The 15,579-nt window shown below is 33.3% G+C and overlaps 1 protein-coding gene across 1 annotated transcript; it reads right to left on the bottom strand.

The window, feature by feature from the left end:
* Window positions 1-1,354: 1,354 nt before the first annotated feature.
* LOC100795820 (uncharacterized) lies at window positions 1,355-6,173 on the bottom strand. Its single transcript, XM_026125152.2, has 3 exons — window positions 5,987-6,173; window positions 5,775-5,880; window positions 1,355-2,354 (listed from the first exon to the last, which is right to left on the bottom strand). Exons 1-3 carry the CDS (start codon window positions 6,026-6,028, stop codon window positions 2,206-2,208), a joined length of 297 nt encoding a protein of 98 aa, XP_025980937.1. The 5' UTR covers window positions 6,029-6,173; the 3' UTR covers window positions 1,355-2,205.
* Between the last annotated feature and the right edge of the window lie 9,406 nt (window positions 6,174-15,579).

Below are 15,579 nucleotides of genomic sequence, written 5' to 3'. Positions count from 1 at the left end.
AAAACTTTATGTAACTTTTAAACCAATTTAAAACTTTTGCTGTTTGTTCGATTCTTAATTTATTACCGCACCTATTACTTGTTCAATGTGGCTCAGATAAGATTTAATTAAAATGAATAATACAAGAATTTGACTTCAATTTATAACGACAAGTTCAATGTTTTGACTTATTTTATATGACTCTAATACTAGGCATATCATAAAAAAAACTTCATGTCTCTCCTTTGATCAGCTATATAAAATTAAGGTTTGTTTGGATAAAATGGTCCATAAGTATTATATAAGAGAAAACTGAGACAAACCTTTGAAAAATATTTATATTATATTAATGAATATAATATCTTCTCCACACTTTTTTTACACAGAAGATGTAAAATAAAACAATTTTACTGTTTTGAAGAGTAACAAAGATGAAACCCAGCCTGATATATTTTCTTACGCTATCATTATACACTCACTGTTTATCTCTCAAGCTCAGGACCTCTAAAATTACACATGAAGCTTTGTTTTTTCTGCTGCTGCTAGCCAGGTGCATTTTTTTCACCTCCAAAACTCAAATTACAGCAGAGTTGACTTTAAAGGCTTAAGCCATTAATATGCTCTTTTAACAGTCATACTCCACCTCAAAAAAAAAGACAAATATACTCAATCGTAAAAATATTATCAACATTTATATCGAATGTTAATAAAGACTCTTAATTAGAAAACTAAATATTGTTATTCAAAATCTACTTTTTACCGGCTAATATCCATTAATCACAAAAGTTTTGCCCTAAATAGTGAAATAGTGGCAATTGGTTTGTTAATATTGCCGCTAAACAATAGCCTAAAATTAAAGTAAACTTTGTTGCAACAGTGCAATTATTTTAATCTCTCATTTGCACCATCTTTCAACTTTAACATGATTGAAAGACATTTCAACCATTATTTTACTATGATTGTTGTTGAGAAAAATTTAAGTTTCACATCGATTAAAAATAAAGTCAAGTTAAAATATATAAGTGAGAGACAACTCTTATCCCTTGAGTTAATTTTTAAAATTAAATTAAACCTAAATTCACATTTAAAATATATAAGTATGTCTATTTGTGAAAAGAAAAATGATCACATTCAAACCTCCAATATGTTTGGGAATGGGAATACTAAGGTACTAAAGTATATAGAAATCATTAGATGATTCAACACTCATCCATTTTATGATTTCAGTTTTCAACCAATTTCTACATAATATATTTAATTTTTATTTTAAAAAAATTAATAACATTTAATTATAATTCGTATAGAGATTAATAAGAATTATGTAACCCACAATCACCTAATTAATAATTTATAGCTAGTACTTAAAGATAGCGTAGATTGAAAATTTTGTCCTATGTTGGACATATATAGGTATATGTATATTCCAATTAAAAACAAGCTACTCTTTGCGACCAATGATAGTTTCTGACGACCCTCTTAATTAGCACCATTCCATTTCCATATATACATTCACTCGATACGACAAGACACATATGACACACATAAAACCAGGCCTAGCTTCCTACGCTTTCCACGTTTCCATGCCTGCCACTCATCATGCTCTTAGGGCTAGCCGGGAATGATCACAACAAGGAGATACGCCTGTTATATAATGTTGGCGTTACATTGAGTTTTGTGATTATCGTATGTGTACAACACAGCACATACATACATACGTCAATATTCGCCACATCAACGACATCTATTGTATTATAATATTGTATAACGTTAACGTTATCCCATATCAAATCTTTCAGCTGCTGATATGGCACACTGTTATTTGCTAACTCAAAGATCCTCTAGCAATAGCATTTAAATAAAAGATAGGGAGAGATCACTAGAATTTTTGTTCATGAGGTAGTGGACCACTCTTGTTGTCTAGTCTCCGTGCTCCTTCCGTATGAGAACGTTACTGAATATATTATAGACATTATAGTATTTAACAACATATATTAATTTAACAATATATAAGAAATATCCATGCATGCATTGGAAACTTGAATTAAGGACCACTTATGATAGTAACGTAGCTAGAGTGAAAGAGAAGGTGTACAAGTGTGTGTTTTGGCTTATTGCAAATGGGAGTGTGAGGAAAATGAACCCCATGCATGGTAGTGAAGGTGTAGCGAGCAAAACACACACACACACACACACAGAGGTGAGATCGTTTTCAATGGCTGTGATTGATTAGTCGTTGCCAGCACCTTTAGAGGAATCTGAGATCATCTTCTGTATCATTTGGCTTGTCTCTTCCTCCGACATTCGTTCGTCCTTACTCTTGGCTTTGGCATACTCCTCAAAAAACTCCTTGTTTTCTTTCTCTAGCTCGTTCCACACTGCACACATATTCATTATAAATATGGTACACGATATATTCATTCAAACGTACGGATATATACATGTTCTGTGGTTCATAGAAAGGTGACCCTGATATTTGCACGTGCATGCTTCTGTTTGGTTTGGTGCGTGGAAATAGCATCGCAAATCAAACATATTTATACTTATTTATCTTAATTTTTAGAGATTATAACATACAACGGAAATTATACTTGAATTTTAGACGTATGTTACATTCCATAATAGTTAGGACGAAACACTTTTTTATAAGTATTTTTAGAAGAAGAAAAAATAAAATAAATTTCATCGTAAACTTATAATTACTTTATTTATAAGTTAATATCTAAAAGTTATCTTATAGATGCTTCTTTAAAAAGATGGATTTTAACTTTTACATAAGCTAATTTTAGCTTATACATAAAATTATTTCATTTTTTATTTTATTTTATTTTCTTAAAAGTATTTATAAAATAGGTTTATCCTTACATATCCTCGCGTTCTTTCAATTTTAGACCTCCATCAGCTCACTTAAAATTTCGCATTAGGTTGTCATAATAATATTAGCAACTATGATATACTGTTAGGATATATTTCTCAATATAACCACTTAGAACAAAAAAAATCAATCAGAAGTACAATATATAAGTTTTTTTTATAAGTTAAAATTTGTATCTACATAAATTAATCTGTCGAAATTTGTTATTTAACTTCTCTAATTGTTGATTTTAACTTGGGCATTAGTTCTTTCAATTTTATACATCCATCAACTTACTTAAATTTCGCATTAAGTAGTCATAATAATATGATGTTGACAGGATATATTTTTCAATATAACAACCTAGAACAGACAAAAATAGAGGGATATATAAAATAGATTTTTTTATAATATAAGTTAAAATTTTCATCTGTATAAAACTAATTTATAGAAGTTTCTTATTTAATTTTTCTAATTGTTAATTTAAATTATACATTAGTTAATTTTAACTTGTAAGAGAAACTTAATCTTAGTTAATTTTAATTAATGGGAAAAGCTTAATCAAGTTAATTTTAAATTATGGGAGAAGTTTAATCTATTTTACCTTCTAGTTTTCTTTTTTAACTGTGTTCACTGAAAAATTTATCCAATCAAAGTCAAAATCTCAAGCTAAAAGAAAAAAGAAATCAACAAAGATCTACTTTGATCTATACAAATTGGTAGTTTTACCTTCTCAATATAACAACCTAGAACAGACAAAAATAGAAGGATATATAAAATAGATTTTTTTATAATATAAGTTAAAATTTGCATATGTATAAAACTAATTTATAGAAGTTTCTTATTTAATTTTTCTATTTGTTAATTTTAACTTATACATTAGTTAATTTTAACTTGTAAGAGAAACTTAATCTTAGTTGATTTTAATGAATGGGAAAAGCTTAATCAAGCTAATTTTAAATTATGGGAGAAGTTTAATCCATTTTACCTTCTAATTTTCTTTTTTAATTGTGTGTTCACTGAAAAATTTATCCGATCAAAGTCAATATCTCGAGCTAAACGAAAAAAGAAATCAACAAAGATTTACTTTGATTCATACTAATTGGTAGTTTTACCTTCTCAATCTAACAACCTAGAACAGACAAAAATAGAAGGATATATAAAATAGATTTTTTATAATATAAGTTAAAATTTGCATATGTATAAAACTAACTTATAGAAGTTTCTTATTTAATTTTTCTGTTTGTTAATTTAAATTATACATTAGTTAATTTTAACTTGTAAGAGAAACTTAATCTTAGTTAATTTTAATTAATGGGAAAAGCTTAATCAAGTTAATTTTAAATTATGGGAGAAGTTTAATCCATTTTACCTTCTAATTTTCTTTTTTAACTGTGTTCATTGAAAAATTTATCCTATCAAAGTCAATATCTCAAGCTAAAAGAAAAAAGAAATCAACAAAGATCTACTTTGATCCATACTAATTGGTAGTTTTACCTTCTCAATATATATAACAGACAAAAATAGAATGATATATAAAATAGATTTTTTATAATATAAGTTAAAATTTGCATATGTATAAAACTAATTTATAGAAGTTTCTTATTTAATTTTTCTAATTGTTAATTTAAATTATACATTAGTTAATTTTAACTTGTAAGAGAAACTTAATCTTAGTTAGTTTTAATTAATGGGAAAAGCTTGATCAAGTTAGTTTTAAATTATGGGAGAAGTTTAATCCATTTTACCTTCTAATTTTCTTTTTTAAGTGTGTTCACTGAAAAATTTATCCGATCAAAGTCAATATCTCTAGCTAAAAAAAAAAAAGAAATCAACAAAGATCTACTTTGATCCATACTAATTAGTAGTTTTACCTTCTCAATATAACAACCTAGAACAGACAAAAATAGAAGGATATATAAAATAGATTTTTTATAATATAAGTTAAAATTTTCATATGTATAAAACTAATTTATAGAAGTTTCTTATTTAATTTTTCTAATTGTTAATTTAAATTATACATTAGTTAATTTTAACTTGTAAGAGAAACTTAATCTTAGTTAATTTTAATTAATGGGAAAAGCTTAATCAAGTTAATTTTAAATTATGGGAGAATTTTAATTCATTTTATCTTCTAATTTTCTTTTTTAACTGTGTCACTGAAAAATTTATCCGATCAAAATCAATATCTCAAGCTAAAAGAAAAAAGAAATCAACAAAGATATATTTTGATCCATACTAATTGGTATGTTTGTTTTCAATTCATTAGGTCTCGCAAATAAATTGTGATATAATATTTCATTCAGCAAAATTAATCTCAATTTAGCGTTTGATTGAAAATTTTCTCGAATCTATTTCACAAAGAATTATAATTGACACAAGTTTTAATTAGTAAGAGATTTTATTGTAAAACTAATTTATGATTATTAAATTGAAAAAATGGTAAAGATTAAAATACAGTATTAACTTGTCTAATTTAGTGCGAATACTAAGATGCTTCTAAAGCCAAAATCTTTTAATTTCAAGATGAAGCATCATAAATAGACCCAGAAGTTTGAAAAATGTTTAGTGGAAGGGTCGAAGAATGAATTATATATATGATCGAATATTGGTCTTGTGTCCAGCTTTCAAACTCCAAGAGTGAGTTGCGAGTGAAGAAACTTAAAGCTGAGTAGGCTTCGTAAATTCTCAATACATTCTCAAAACCAAAACTGAAGGTTTTAATTAGTTTTTCAATCAAATTGAATTAGCTAGCATATGGCAAGTCAGGGGTATATATAAATATAACTAGGTAGAAATTCAAATTTACTTTTAAAATGATCAGATCACGATATGAAATGGTGTGTAATCTTGCATATGTGTATGTGTTGTTTATAAGGGGTGTGTTATTTAATAAACATGATGGGTAGGAAACTTAATTGGAATGGAAAAGAAGAGAACATACCAGTGGATGTTATGACAGGCTTAATATTTGCATGCTTGGAGAGAGCTTCCATGCATTCTTCCTTTGACATGTGAAAGATCAAACACTTCTCAATCATGTGCTGCACCTAATTTTATCCAAGCATGTCACAACGATCATGAAAGGGGTATATATGATCAAACAAAAAAAAAAAAAAAGAAAGATAGAGCAGAAGTTGTAGCTAGCCCTCTTACCATATGAATGTATGAAGCAGAAGAATTAGAAGACTCTCCCATGATCAATGATACTAACACTGGTTAGCTATATGTGCAAGCTCACTTCAAGAAACTATATATGTGCACTTTGCAAGTGTGATATGCAGTGTCACAAGAGGGATGACTTATAGAGAAGGTGCAAATGTGATGAAGAAGATTTAATGCAGACGCAAGACATTTGAAAAAGAGTATATTATTGAGAGGGTAGTGAAGTGGGGCAAAGAGTCCCACGTGAGAGATAGATGATAATTGGCTGAGAGGGGATTAGAGGAGATTGTAAATGACCACTCCTTTGTCTTGTACAACTGCCAATAGAGGAGCCCCCTCCACGTGATTTGTGGGACATCCCCACATAGAATTCACTCAAACAGACAAACTCAGATCATCAATTGCTGCCACAATTTTCCTGCAGCGTTTTCAGTAACATAATAACAAACCCTTTCTAGATGGTTAACATATGTATAGTGCATAGCAGCAACAACATCATCATTAACTTGATCATTCTACACCTATGCTTTCTCTTGCCACCATCCAAAACTTGCCCATGCCTTCGTATCGGATTCACCCATTGGTCCATATCAGCCTCCTTTTCATTTGTGGTTAATCTTCAAATAATTAAGATAATATGTACAAAAGGGTATAAGTTCTTGATTATGGTTCTTTTCGATGTAATTAAAGCTTGCACTAATATGTGATACGTAAATTTATTTTGTCTGTAATTAAGATTTTTTACGAAAAAGCCTAAAATATCTCACAAACTTTGATTATTTGAATCGATTATGAGATTAATCATAAATCCGTGACTTAGTGTTATGTGCATGTATGAATATAATTTTCATTATAAAAAAATGTTTTTAAAAACAGTATTTAGTTTAAAACTTTCATATTCGTTGAAGTTTTGGTATTTAAGTTAATTGACTAAGCATCCAATTCAATAAAATTCTGCTAGTATATATGAATTGACAGTTCAAAGTTTTAGTTGTTTAAAGGATTATACTGTAAGAGTTTGCTATTAAAAAGTAATTTTAAAAGAATATTTTACAAATTGATTTTTGGATTATTGTTTTTTGGTGAGGTGATTTTTGGATATTATAAAAGGATAGTTGCATTCATATTTTTGGAAAGTTATAGGTCTCACCGGTACAAATAACCATTCTTAAGAGAAGTGTTGAATTTCACCAAAATCAGTTTTGCGCGCTAAGAAACATATTTTTTATTTTAAAATCAAAAGGTGGCGAGTTTTGGCCAAAAAATGGAAAAGACATTCATCACTATTATGCTGCATCCCTTCTCCTAACCCAATGACAACACAACCAAAAATTAATTGAAAGAAAAGAGATTAACAAAACATTTGGGAGACCAAACCAAAACCCAAGGAAACAAACTATCCAAATCTATATGATGGGAGTCCTTGCTTATGTCTAAGAAACTCCTTTGAGATGAACGGGGAAGAATTCCACCAAGTATAATTGATATAACATTTAATCGATCCTAAATATTTTAGTAAATAAACACTACTATAAAAATGTTATTCTATGATGCAAAATCAAGGATGATTCTAAAAAATTGATGTCGTAAAAAATGCAATGACATTTTTGTAAATAATCACAATTACAAAATCGTCTTTGAAACATCTGTTCAAAGACGGTTGTTACAACCATCTTTGAATTCGTCTGTTCAAAGATGGTTTTATTAAAACCGTTATGTAAATGCCTTCACATTTTACATTCTTCTTCTTCACACTGTGTAAATTAAATACAGAAGCAGAGCACTTGCTGCTACCACGCACATCAACCTCGATGTGGCCTATGATGCCTTCTCCACGGCAAGGGGAAACTGTTCCTCAAAACGATGTCGCTCTGCTTCCACAACAGCGAGGCCTACGATAATTATGTACAAAGAGCGAGGAGGTGTCAGATCCAAATCGAAGGTAACTTCTGCTGATCGGAAGCGAATCAACGACATCCTCAACAAACAGCTCGAACGATCATCGTCGTCCACATCTAGAGCTGCCGCCGCCATCAATGGCAAGGACAGCTCCTCCTCTTCCCTCTTAGCCGCCGCCAAGGACTCCCGCTTTGCCTTCGTCACTGCCTCTATTTCCAAGAATTCCAATGCTTTTGACGGTTCGCGATTTCTCCTTTTCTCTTACGATTTGATCTTTTTTCAATGCCAATCTCGCTAACCGAATCCTAATCCTTTAAATATTTAGTTGTATTTTTATACTCAATTAGGGTTATGTTAATTCACGCTATCAACTACTCGTGACTTCGATTTTTACTTTTATTTATTGTAAAAATAGCGTAGAGATGTTGAATTAGATTCTGATAGCATTTTTTAGATGTGAAATGAAAATTGATTTGATGAAGTGTGATATAGAGTGAGTAGTGAGCTGACTTTGTTTTACATTTGTTGTTGGATGCAAAGGAATCTGAAATAGATAGCTTGGAATAGTGGACTCTCCTATACCAAATGTGGATGTGAGCCTAGAATTTGTTCCTGAAATGGGATATGATGCCCTAGCAAGTACACTAAGAGGAGAAATTTGTGTAAAGGAAAAAACCTTGTTTGTAAGGTACTACAAACATGAAGACCTCACCAAAGAGGCTTTGATTAATGAATAGTTCTATTTAGGTTATTTCATTTATGTTTTCCAAAATTAAGGTTTATATCCTTATATTAGTTGTTGGGTGTTAAAACTCATTGGCAAGTGTACCAATTCGTTCAAGTAGTAATTAAAATGATAAAACCGAGTATCCTATCCACAGAAAATTTCTTGAACTTCAATGACACATATTTAGTTTGTAACAATTTATAATTGGAGTAAGGTGAAATTCAGCAAATCATTCATGTCATAAAGTAAACTATAACAGTTTTTCTAACTTAAGAATGAATATTAGAAATAAACGCTGAGTTAAATGAACGAAACAAATACCAAGTTGAATATGCCGGGCAGCATTCTACTGAACTCTCTCTTAACGTGATTATAAAAGTTTTTCTTTATTTAATATTATCCTAATGTTACATGCACCGAAAAATTTACTCTAACTGTGATTCCTCACACGAAAGAGCCTAACCCTCCTAGTTTCATTCTTGATCCCTCAACAAATTCAGCCTAAGTGGGCCACATTACGGATTAGATGCAAACTGTACTAAATTACTTCACACTATTCCTAGAAATGAAGAAATTTAGCTGCTTTACCAAGTTCTAAGGACTATAAGCATTTTCCAAAACTTACATCCTAACGAAATATATAAATGGATGATCATGCCACAAATATGAAAATAACCACAGATAGAAGCAAAGAACACTAGCAATAATATTAAATAGATAGTTAGAGTTTTTACATCAAGAGTGCTCAGTGGAAAAACTCCCCAACAATGGAGTGTTTAGCCCTCCATTAGCATGGAGAGATCAAATGCAATGGCTAAGACAAGGTAGAAATGGAATGGTGAAGCAAAAATAGGAAGAAAGTAGCTTGCTTGTCTTCCTTCGACCTTGGTGCTCTGTTTTTCGTTCCTCACGTTGCATGTGTCGTTTTATTTCCCCCTATCTTCCAGCTTTAAAGACTTTTGGGCTTCTTAGTTTACGAAGGCGTGCTCAATAAGTAGTGTCTCGCTGAGCGAAAGTTAGTGAATAGGCACTGAGCGAACGTGGACACGCTAAGCGCGAGAAGCGAAAAAAGCTTCACTGGGCGAGCTGGCTGCACGTTGAACATGCTGCTTTCTGACTTGTATTCTCTAGGGTTCTTCTTCACACTGAGTGAGCTCTCCTCTGCGCTAAGCGGGTTCGCCTCGCTTAGCGAATCTGGCTTGCTGAGCGAGTTCTTTAGCATGCACTTCCTAATCTTCCTTTCTTAACCCTGAAAATTCAAATGGTATCAATATCAATCATCAAGATGAAGCCTCCGCTATGTAAAACTCACACGAAATCAGTTATTTACAAATCTCACACAAGAAACCATAAAATTAGAGGCACATTGCTACTTTTAATCTACTTTTTTATGCATTTTGTGCTCTTGAATAGCAATTATCAAACTCCCCCAAATTTACAGTTTTGCTTGTCCTCAAGCAAAATAAATTAACAGTGATAAATCAAGTTCAGTGTTTGTCTAATAAGTATCAATCACAATGACAAAGATGACTGCACATACATCAACTAACAAATCCCCCAAATTTAGATGCATTATATTTAAAGATATGAGTGTTGGATCAAGTGGCCTCGGAATAATTAAGAAGGTAGGGTAGAATTAATTATGAACGTTTCTTGACTAATTAAAAATCTATCATTCTTAATATTACTACATTCTATTAGGCTTTTACTACAAAGTTAAGAAAGTAAATAACAGAAATAGAAACTTAACCAAAATTAAAATCGATAATTAAAAGTACACAGCGGAAATTAAAGAGTGTAGGGAAGAAGAAGACAAACACAAGATTCATACAAGATTCAGAAATTTTAGAGCCCAATTCTTTGTGAGAAGATACTTTATGGCTGCATGATCTGTGAACACAATCACCCTTGATCCAACCAAATATGATCAAAACTTTTCCAATGCATAGACAATGGCAAGCATTTCTTTTTCAGTAGTAGCATCATTAAGTTGAGCATCATTCAGGACCTTGCTTGCATCGTAAACAAAGTGAAATACCTTTCCTTTCCTCTGCCCCAAAACTACACAAACTGCATAATCACTTGCATCGCACATTAGTTCAAATTCTTGGCTCCAATCGGGCTCTGTAAAAACAGGGGCTGACACCAATCTAGCCTTTAAAGTGTCAAGTGTTGTCAAGCACTCTTCATCAAATCGAAACGCAACATCTTTGTTGAGTAAATTACTCAATGGCGTGGCAATCTTTGAGAAGTCCTTAATGCAATGCCGGTAGAACCCAACATGCCCTAAGAAACTCCTAACTCCTTTTACATTGACCAGTGGAGGCAATTTTTTGATGACATCGATCTTGGCTTTGTCCACTTCAATGCCCTTGATAGAAATCCTATGTCCCAAAACTATTCATTCCTGGACCATAAAAGGGCATTTCTCCCAATTTAGCACTAGGTTTGTTTCTTCACAATGTTGCAATACCAGCTCTAAATTAGTCAGACAACAATCAAAGGTTGATCCAAACATTGAAAAATTATCCATAAACACCTTGATGCATTTCTCCACCATATCAGCGAATATTGCCATCAGACACCTTTGAAATGTGGCTGGGGCATTACATAGCCCAAATGGCATCCTCCTATGTGAAAATACTCCAAATGGACAAGTGAATGCAGTCTTTTCTTGGTCATTAGGGTCAACAACAATCTGATTGTACCCTGAATAGCCATCCAAGAAGCAATAAAATTATTGTCCAACTAACCGCTCAAGCATCTGATCCTTAAATGGAAAAAGGGAAATGATCATTTCTGGTGGCATCATCCAGCTTCTGATAATCAATGCACATTCGCCAGCTTGTGATTGTTCTTATCGGAATAAGATCATTCTTCTCATTTCTCACCACAGTCATTCCACCTTTCTTAGGAACCACCTGCACTGGACTTACCCAAGCACTGTTAGAAATAAGGTAAATGAGTCCTGCCTCCAATAGTTTGAGAACCTCCTTGTGAACCTCCTCTTTCATCGAAGGATTAAGCCTTTGTTGTGGCTGTCTTACTAGCCTATACTCTGCTTCCATCATTATCTTGTGCATACAATATGAAGGACTAATTCCTTTGAGGTCTAATATATGCCATCCAATAGCAGCCCTGTGTTTCTTAAGAACTTCAACTAATCAAAACTCTTCATCATAAGATAAGGTATTACTTATCACCACTGGCTTTGCTTCATTTTCTTCCAAGAACACATACTTCAAATGTTCTGGCAAAACCTTTAAGGCTACTTTGGGTTTCTCTGTTGTGAGATCTTTTTTTAGCTCTTCAAAAGCACATCCCTCTGAAGGATTTACTTTTACCCTATCCAAGTCCTCCAAATAGGATCTCAGATCATTCTCTTCCTCCTTTGTGAGACAATCAACAACATTTATCTGCGCCTTCTCCAGGGAGAGTGAGAAGCCATATGTTGCACCACTATATCAACTTCTTGTTCAACTGTTTCCACCTTGAAACATGCCTTGTGATCATTATGATGCTTGATTGCTTCGAATAAATTAAAGGTAACTTTCTTATCATCAACACTCATTTCCAAGTCACCATTGCTCATGTCAACTACACATTTGGTTGTCAACATGAATGGGTGGCCTAAAATCAGTGGAATATCTGCATCCTCCTCAATGTTCATTATAACAAAATCCACAGGAAATGTGAATTGGCGAACTTTAACTAGCACGTCTTCAACCACGCCATAAGGTCTTGTGATAGAGCAGTCCGCAAGCTAAAGTGTCATTCTTGTGGGTACAATTTCTAAATTCCCTATTCTCCTGCACATCGAAAGTGGCATCAAATTGATGCTAGCTCCCAAGTCAATCAATGTCTTTCCCACTGACACAACTCCTATAGAACATGGAATAGTCACGCTTCCTGGATCCTTGAATTTTGGTGGTAGGATTCTTTGAATAATAGCGTTGCAGTTTCCTTCCACTATTATACTCTTATTGTTGATGTATTTTCCCTTTTTGGTTAAGAGATCCTTCAAGAATTTGGTATAAAGCGGCATTTGTTGCAACACCTCTCTGAAGGGAATTGTAATCTCTAGCTTCTTAAATATATCAAGGAAGTGAGCAAAATATCGCTCATTGTCCTTCTTTGATGGTACCAAAGGGTATGGAGCTTCCTTGACTTGAGTGGGGACAATCTCTCTTTTTCTCTCCCTAGCCAACTCACTTTTAGTCCTCCTCTCTCCAGTCTCTTGCCTCTCCACTCCTTCGGTATCTCTCTTTTTTATTTTTCTCTTCACCTTCTACCTTTTCCTTCCCACTTATTTCTTTTTATCTCATTTGTTCTCCTTCTTTCTCCTATTTTTCATCCTCTTCCAGCTCTCCCTCACTTTCTTTAATTTCTCCTTCCACTAGCACTCTCCCCTGACTTCTAGTGACCACAGCCTTACACTCCTCCTTTGTATTTTTCTCAGTGTTTGCTCCAAAATTTCCAGAGGATTTTTCAGCTAACTACTTGGCCAACTATCCCACTTGAATCTCCAAATTTTTAATTGCCGACTTTGTGCTCTTATGATTAGACATAAAAACCTATATAAATTGAGTTAGTGTATCCTTTAATTTGGTGGTCCACTCATACAAATTAGGCCCTTGGTTGGGAGGTCGATTGGACGAACCCCCTTGATCTTTGTTAAACTGATTCCCAGGATGTGACCGCCAGCCTTAACCTTGATTATGAGGAAAATTTCCCCCTTGCTGATATCCTGCATAGCCACCTGGATGAAATCCTTGTCTATTTGGATTCGCCATGTAATTTACCTCCTTGGATGAATCTTCTTGAGTCATACATGCACCAGACTCATGAGCTCCTCCGCATATTCTGCAACCTCCAACTTGCATGACCGCTGAATGAGTAGGTTGGACTGCATGAAACTGTGTTGGAAGTTTATTCAAAGTTTCAATGAGAGTTTCAAGTTGTTTAGCCAACAACTTATTTTGTGCCAACAAAGCATCTTGTGATGTGAGCTCAAGCAGACTTCTCTTTATAGGAATGTGAGTCCTATCATGCAATATGGCATGGTCACTAGCTGCCATGTTTTCAATCAATTCCATGGCTTCCTTAGGAGTCTTTAATTTAATCTTTCCCCCAGCTGAAGCATCCAACAATTGTTTAGATTGGGGTCACAGGCCATCAATGAAAATATTAAGCTAAATAGGTTCAGTAAACACATGAATTAGAGTCCTTTGAAGTAGACCACGAAAGCGCTCCAAGGCTTCACTAAAGAATTCGTCTGGAAACTGATGGAATGAAGAAATCTTTGCCTTCCCCCCAACTGTCTTTGACTCGGGAAAATACTTCTTCAAAAAAATTTCAACTACTTCCTCCCAAGTTTTCAAGTTATTTCCTTTGAATGAATGCAACCACCTCTTGGCTTCACTGGCTAGTGAAAATGAAAATAGATTGAGTCTTATGGCATCCTCCGGAACTCCTGCTATCTTCACAGTATTGCATATTTCAATGTATGTGGCTAAATGAGCATAAGGGTTGTTAGTCGTTATTTACGACTAACTTTTATATTTAATAGTCGCATGAAATTAGCATATTTCCTTCAATTTATGGTTCTTTTTGTAGGAATTGCACATATTTTCATGTTTAGTTTGATTTTACTCAGTAGATACTCCCAATTTTGTGAATTAATGTGAATCAACTTCAGTTTCAGGCTAAAAGAATAAGGAGGTTCAAGCAACTGGTGTCTCGCTAAATGAACCATATACGCTTAGCGAGTGGCATCCGCTAAGCGAGGCACTCAGCTTGCTTAGCGTGATGAGAAATCCTAGAAGAGGATCAGCTAGAGATGTGCTCGCCCAGTGCACTGCAAGCTCGCTCAGCCAGTCGTTTGTCTCTTCTTGTGCTCAACGCACCTAGCTCGCTAAGCCAAATTTCATTAACTCGCGCTTAGCGAGCCAATCTCGCTAAGCGAGCCTTCAGAATCTGAAATGTCAAAAAGCCTTTAAAACATTGAAGTTGGCGTAAAAGAAAGAGAGGAGTCGAAAAACAGAGAAAGAGAAGAAGTTAGAGTGACAAACCACCAACCTCCAAGAGAGTCTAGGTTAGAGGGGTGAGATTAGGGTTTTAGAGGTTGAAGGAGACATCCTCAACCATTCTCAACCATTTTCTTTCCTAAAAATTTGTACTTTGTGCTGAAAAGTTCATTGCTTGTAATGGAAGGCTAAATCTCTTATTGGGGAGTTTTGTTGAACCTTTGATGTAATACTCTTTCACTATCTATTTAATGATGTTCTTATGTGTTCATTGCTTCTATCTATGCTTATTTTCACATACTTGTGACTTGATCACCCATTTGTATGTATAGTTAGGATTTTTAGCATTGGGAAGTGCTTTAAAGCCTTAGAACTTGATAGAGCAAGCTAGAAAACTGTATGTCCAGGAATGGAGTGCAGTGATTTAGTTTTTATTATGCTATAATCTTAATGCAACTCATTTAAACTAAGTTTTTTGAGGGATTAAGGACGAGGCTTAAACAAAGTTAGGCCCATTCACTTGAGGGATCTTGGTTTGGGTAATTTTTCAGCATAAAAACACTAAAACAACATTAAATAGAGAAAAACTTTTAGCAACATCAAAGTAAGTTCAGTAGAATGACCCAACACTTTTTACTTAACTGTTTTTACTTCTAAACTTCTAGACATTTGAGTTTGTAGTTAATTAGATTTTCATATAAAAACCCCATTTAATATTTACTCGCTTTAAACAAATGTTTTCTCATTGAACATATATTCTCTGAATGAAACAAGTTCCTTGTAATTCGATACTCGGTTCTTACCATTTTATATTACTTGTGCGACTCAGTACACTTGCTGAGTAGCATCGCGGAAGAGCGAACAAGGGTCTTCATTTGGTAAACCATGAAAAGATTTCCTTGAATAAGCTGAATCAAGGAATGTGGATATGA

Source organism: Glycine max, chromosome 2 (assembly GCF_000004515.6).
Source record: "Glycine max cultivar Williams 82 chromosome 2, Glycine_max_v4.0, whole genome shotgun sequence".
NCBI lineage: Eukaryota > Viridiplantae > Streptophyta > Magnoliopsida > Fabales > Fabaceae > Glycine > Glycine max.
The sequence above is the reverse complement of the archived record's forward strand: the minus strand, read 5'-3'. Positions and strand labels throughout refer to the sequence as shown.

Bases quoted from the DNA above. Each gene is read 5' to 3' on its own strand.
- LOC100795820 (XM_026125152.2), bottom strand. From the start codon at position 6,028: ATGGGAGAGTCTTCTAATTCTTCTGCTTCATACATTCATATG. The intron at 5,881-5,986 runs GTAAGAGGGCTA...GGATAAAATTAG, and splicing joins CTGCTTCATACATTCATATG to GTGCAGCACATGATTGAGAA. The intron at 2,355-5,774 runs GTATGTTCTCTT...ATATGTGTGCAG, and splicing joins GCCTGTCATAACATCCACTG to TGTGGAACGAGCTAGAGAAA.